Source organism: Salminus brasiliensis, chromosome 24, assembly GCF_030463535.1.
Source record: "Salminus brasiliensis chromosome 24, fSalBra1.hap2, whole genome shotgun sequence".
In the NCBI taxonomy this organism is placed as follows: Eukaryota; Metazoa; Chordata; class Actinopteri; order Characiformes; family Bryconidae; genus Salminus; species Salminus brasiliensis.
The window spans coordinates 12,008,519-12,014,533 of record NC_132901.1 but is presented as its reverse complement, the minus strand read 5'-3'; the positions used below and the strand labels follow the sequence as shown (position 1 = coordinate 12,014,533).

The window sequence follows — 6,015 nt, the reverse complement described above, 5'->3', positions numbered from 1 at the left end:
ATATATATATATATATATATATATATATATAGACACACATATAGAAGTTGTTTTTTTTCCCTAATCTTCACAACCGCTGTCTCACGGCTGGTTTCGCTCGCTCAGTCCTATGGAATTTAGAAGCGCACGCGTCATAATAGCCTTACATTATATAAACGCAACACCGAGGTGAGGCGGACATTTGCTGTTTCGGCGCGGACACGGGTAGGTGGCTCTTAAAAGAGCCGTTGGGTATTTCAGGTAAACGTCGAAGCGCTCTGTTTAAGCGCGCTCTCCGCGAATACGGCGGGCCAGCTGGATGTCTTTAGGCATGATGGTGACTCTCTTGGCGTGGATAGCGCACAGGTTAGTATCTTCAAACAGACCCACCAAGTACGCCTCGCTAGCCTCCTGCAGGGCCATGACGGCGGAGCTCTGGAAGCGGAGATCAGTCTTGAAGTCCTGAGCGATCTCACGCACTAGGCGCTGGAAGGGCAGCTTACGGATCAGCAGCTCAGTAGATTTCTGGTAGCGGCGGATCTCCCTCAGAGCCACGGTGCCGGGCCTGTAACGGTGAGGCTTTTTCACGCCGCCGGTGGCTGGGGCGCTCTTGCGAGCAGCCTTGGTGGCGAGCTGCTTCCTCGGGGCCTTGCCACCGGTGGACTTACGGGCGGTCTGCTTGGTTCTTGCCATCGCGTTGAACTCTACTCCTCTCGGGGAAAAGAAAGAGAATGAGTTCTTGCTCGCTTCACATGGCTTTTAAGCTTTCAAGCCGCTTGCCGCTCATTGGGCGTCTTGAAGTTGTCCGTTTCCCATTGGGCGGCCGGCAATGCGTCGGTGACACACTATTGGGCGTTTTCTTTTCAAACCTAAAAGCAAAACGGCGGGCTCCTGTAATACAAAACAACAAAGAAAAAAAAGCATTAAAAGAATATATAATAATAAGAACAATAATATGATCAAACTAATCAATGTACTGTACATTACAGCGAACATTAAACACAGTGTGTGTGTGTGTGAGAGAGAGCGAGAGAATGTGTGTATACATGCACATATGCATAGGGTGTTGATCTCAGTACGTGAAATATATGAAAAAGGGCAATTGTGTATTGCATGGCAGTGTGTTTATATAATAACTCGGTTCATAAAGCTATTATTTTTTTATGCAGTTGGAAATCACGTGAAGAATATGTAGTGTTGTTTGTAAAGGAGCAGCACTTTTCTTAGAAAAAATGGGTGGCTCTTAAAAGAGCCTTTGTGTATAGATAAATCAACGGAGAGCGCCAATTTACTTTGTCTTCACAGTCTTCTCGGTCTTCTTAGGCAGCAGTACAGCCTGAATGTTGGGCAGCACACCACCTTGGGCGATAGTGACTCCTCCGAGCAGTTTGTTCAGCTCCTCGTCGTTACGAACAGCCAGCTGCAGGTGACGGGGGATGATACGGGTCTTCTTGTTGTCGCGGGCGGCGTTGCCAGCCAACTCGAGAATCTCAGCGGTGAGATACTCCAGGACGGCGGCCAAGTAGACGGGAGCGCCGGCGCCGACCCGCTCAGCGTAGTTGCCTTTACGCAGGAGCCTGTGCACACGGCCAACTGGGAACTGCAGTCCGGCGCGGGACGAACGAGTCTTAGCCTTGGCCCTAGCTTTACCACCGGTTTTGCCTCTTCCACTCATGATTCGCGTCAGTCGTGTTCGTCGAACAAAGCTGAAATAATGCACGCCGGCCAACGAGCGCCGTTGATATAGCAAAATCGCCTACGGTCCTATTGGCTAAAAGCTACGCGCACCAACAGCCAATCGCATTTCCGCCGTCAGACTCTAGCGTCCTCCCACCTCTGCTCGCTTTCCTACCCGACCCCCTCCTCCTCTCGTGCTGTGTGTCTGTGTGAGCGAGAGAGAGAAAGGAAGAAAGAAAACGGGTTAAAGAAAGAAACATTTACCCCCACTCGTGCCCCGCGTTTCCTTTCCCTTTCCCGCTCAAATGTAACACGTATGACCAAACCAAAAAAATATATATATTGATCATATATAATTATTGTGTGGGGAAACTAATGAGAGCTATTTTTGTGTTGTTGAGTGTTTTTTTTTTTTTTTTAACAATCAATTCATTGTGCAGTAACAAGGGGGGGAAAAAGCTGTTTTTTTATGAAACTGTGGGTGGCTCTTAAAAGAGCCGTTGAATAGAGAAACAAGACATGAAGGTAAACGGCGTTACTGTTTACTTCTTCTTAGGGGCAGCCTTTTTCGCCTTCGCCGCCTTGGGCTTAGCTGCTTTAGGCTTGACCGTTTTGGCTTTCTTTGGGCTCTTGGTCGCCTTTTTGGGAGCCGCCGGCTTCTTGGCCTTCTTGGGGCTCTTCGCTGCCTTCTTAGCGGCCGCGACGGGCTTCTTGGCCTTCTTGGGGGATTTCTTAGCCGCAGTGGGTTTCTTGGCTGCTACCTTCTTGGGCTTCTTGGCCGCGGCTGGTTTCTTGGCGGCCGGCTTCTTAGCTTTAGGTGCCGGTTTCTTGGCGGCCGGCTTCTTCTTTGCCTCGGCCTGCTTCTTGTTAAGCTTGAAAGAGCCCGACGCGCCGGTGCCTTTGGTCTGCACCAGAGTGCCCTTGGTGACGAGGCTCTTGACGGCGAGCTTAACGCGTGAGTTGTTCTTCTCGACGTCGTAGCCGCCGGCAGCCAGGGCTTTCTTCAGGGCGGCGAGAGACACGCCGCTCCTCTCCTTGGAAGCCGAGACGGCCTTGACGATGAGCTCGCCCACGCTGGGGCCGGCTTTCTTGGGGCGGGCGGCGGCCTTCTTCTTGGGGGCCTTGGCGGGCGCCGAGGCGGCTGGGGCTGGAGCGACTTCTGCCATTGTTCTGCTTTGCTGTGAGCGCGAGTGAGCACAAACTGCTGCAGCGTTCTGTAGAACCTCCCGCTGCAGCGAGGGGGCCGGCCCTTAAAAGCCACATGAGAACGTTGTAGACTCAACTCGCTCGATGCCGCACAGCCGTGTGGCAGCGACGGTCTCGCACTTGTGTTTTCTCTCGGCGTTTGTCGAGCGAAATATGGGCGAAAGCTCAACTTGGCGAGCGTAGAAATGCTCTTTCGTCTCCGAGAGGCTCCACCGTGTGTTGAGAAGACGGGAAGGGCAGCGTAACGACGCCGCGTTTGATACGGCGCTCACCGAAGCGTGCCACGCTACCGGCGTGCCGAACGGGCGGCGGCGCATTTGGCGTGCTAATCGGTGGAAAACGGCGACAAAAGGTGCCACGAACTGGGCGAGTGTTATCCGGTGCGTTGGAGGAGAGCCTCGGCGAGAGCGTGCTGGGCATCCGAGACGTGGGTGCGTTGTTTTGCTCGTCGTGCGAGGCGACCTTGAGGAGTGTGTAAAGCACAGTGTTGCCGTGTGTGCGCAGTATGACTTCCACCGTCGATGCGTCTTTGTCACCGGCGCTTCCACACTCGGAACGGCTCTCCATAGGTCCCCTAATACGCACTCGTAACACACCCAATATACCATAGCCAAAAATCTCATACTAACCCTAACACAAAATAACTGCATACACCCCCCCAACCCTAAAACACAAAAAACAAAATAACAAAAAAAAAAAGACAAAACTTATTCTAAACATAACAAAAAACAATCATGCCCTTTTTCAAGCCTAATACAAAATAACTGCACCTTCACTCTAACCCCAATACAAAATAAACTCAAGCTCATTTAAACCCTAAAACCCCATTTTTCATTTTAACCCTAATAGAAAATAACCATTTTCTCTCTCCAACCCTAAATAAAATAACCCCATCCTTCCTCCAACCATTATACAAAATCACTCCATCCTCATTCGAACCCCTCACATGAAACAACTCCAATCTCATTCTTGTCCTAAAACAAATTAACCCCATCCCTCCCTCTATCTCAATAAGCAACACACCAAATTATTATTTTTAAACTTTTACTTTCATTTAACCCATTCCATGCAGTCATGACCATTCTACTTAGATGTGCATTCCTCAGTAGGCCGAGGCCATGTGTATCCAAATCATCAGGCTGATGGCTAATGTTGAAACTCACTTTTACTGAACCTTCCTTTGTATCCTAAGGCAAAGGCTTAAGCTCACCGTCACTTTAACTCAATCCACCTTCATCATAAAACTGAGGCCTTTGACCGCCATACTATTTTACTTACTCTACCCTCGTCCTTTTGCATTGCTCCGTCCCTCTACATCAAAAAAATATCTATGAACCTATTCTTGCTCGCTCGAATCTCACCATTAACCTAAGACTTCAACCAAATTCATCTTTTAGTTAACCAAACCAAATAGTCCTAATACAAAATAACTCTGTCCTCCCTCTTAACCTAGTACAACATAACCTTAACATCATTCTAACCATGAAACAAAATAACCCCATCCGCGGTCTAACCCCAAAATAAAATAACCCATTTTTATTCATACTCTAATACAAACCCCACCACCATCTCTCTCCAACCCTAAAATGAAATAACACCATCCTTCCTCCAACCATTATACAAAATCACTCCATCCTCATTCGAACCCCTCACATGAAACAACTCCAATCTCATTCTTGTACTAAAACAAATTAACCCCATCCCTCCCTCTATCCCAATAAGCAACACACCAAATTATTATTTTTAAACTTTTACTTTCATTTAACCCATTCCATGCAGACATGACCATTCTACTTAGATGTGCATTCTTCAGTAGGCCGAGGCCATGTGTATCCAAATCATCAGGCTGATAGCCAATGTTGAAATTCACTTTTACTGAGCCTTCCTAAGGCAAAGGCCTAAGCTCACGGTCACTTTAACTCAATCCACCTTCATCATAAACCTGAGGCCTTTGACCGCCATACTATTTTATTTACTCTACCCTCGTCCTTTTGCCTTGCTTCAACCCTCTACATCAAAAGTCTAGCTCTGAACCTATTCTTGCTCGCTCGAATCTCACCATTAACCTAAGGCTTCAACCAAATTCATCTTTTTGTGACCCAACCAAATAGTCCTAATACAAAATAACTCTGTCCTCCCTCTTAACCTAGTACAACATAACCTTAACATCATTCTAACAATGAAACAAAATAACCCCATCCGCCGTCTAACCCCAAAATAAAATAACCCATTTTCATTCATACTCTAATACAAACCCCACGACCTTCTCTCTCCAGCCCTAAAATGAAATAACCCCATCCTTCCTCCAACCATTATACAAAATCACTCCATCCTCATTCGAACCCCTCACATGAAACAACTCCAATCTCATTCTTGTCCTAAAACAAATTAAAACCATCCCTCCCTCTATCTCAATAAGCAACACACCAAACTTTTGCTTTCATTTAACCCATTCCATGCAGTCATGACCATTCTACTTAGATGTGCATTCCTCAGTAGGCCGAGGCCATGTGTATGGGGAAGGATGGGGTTAATCAGTAGGCCGAGGCCATGTGTATCCATGTGTATCCAAAACATCAGGCTGATGGCTTATGTTGAAACTCTTTTACTTTTACTGAACCTTCCTTTGTATCCTAAGGCAAAGGCCTAACCTCATGGTCACTTTAACTCAATCCACCTTCATCATAAAACACGTTAAATATGCTCCTTGGAAGCCGAGACGGCCTTGACGATGAGCTCGCCCACGCTGGGGCCGGCTTTCTTGGGGCGGGCGGCGGCCTTCTTCTTGGGGGCCTTGGCGGGCGCCGAGGCGGCTGGGGCTGGAGCGACTTCTGCCATTGTTCTGCTTTGCTGTGAGCGCGAGTGAGCACAAACTGCTGCAGCGTTCTGTAGAACCTCCCGCTGCAGCGAGGGGGCCGGCCCTTAAAAGCCACATGAGAACGTTGTAGACTCAACTCGCTCGATGCCGCACAGCCGTGTGGCAGCGACGGTCTCGCACTTGTGTTTTCTCTCGGCGTTTGTCGAGCGAAATATGGGCGAAAGCTCAACTTGGCGAGCGTAGAAATGCTCTTTCGTCTCCGAGAGGCTCCACCGTGTGTTGAGAAGACGGGAAGGGCAGCGTAACGACGCCGCGTTTGATACGGCGCTCACCGA

At 48.5% G+C, this 6,015-nt stretch overlaps 3 protein-coding genes across 3 annotated transcripts; all 3 read right to left on the bottom strand.

Annotated features, from left to right (window-relative positions):
- Positions 1–261: 261 nt before the first annotated feature.
- On the bottom strand, positions 262–675 carry LOC140546648 (histone H3). The gene has a single exon (XM_072670032.1). It carries the CDS (start codon positions 670–672, stop codon positions 262–264), a length of 411 nt encoding a protein of 136 aa, XP_072526133.1. The 5' UTR covers positions 673–675.
- A 52-nt stretch (positions 676–727) lies between these two features.
- On the bottom strand, positions 728–1,654 carry LOC140546647 (histone H2A-like). The gene is made up of 2 exons (XM_072670031.1): positions 1,272–1,654; positions 728–848 (listed from the first exon to the last, which is right to left on the bottom strand). The coding sequence occupies exons 1-2, from the start codon at positions 1,652–1,654 to the stop codon at positions 728–730; spliced, it is 504 nt and encodes a 167-aa protein (XP_072526132.1).
- Positions 1,655–2,198: 544 nt separating this feature from the next.
- LOC140546837 (histone H1.1-like) lies at positions 2,199–5,700 on the bottom strand. The gene is made up of 2 exons (XM_072670255.1): positions 5,620–5,700; positions 2,199–2,777 (listed from the first exon to the last, which is right to left on the bottom strand). Exons 1-2 carry the CDS (start codon positions 5,698–5,700, stop codon positions 2,199–2,201), a joined length of 660 nt encoding a protein of 219 aa, XP_072526356.1.
- Positions 5,701–6,015: the final 315 nt, after the last annotated feature.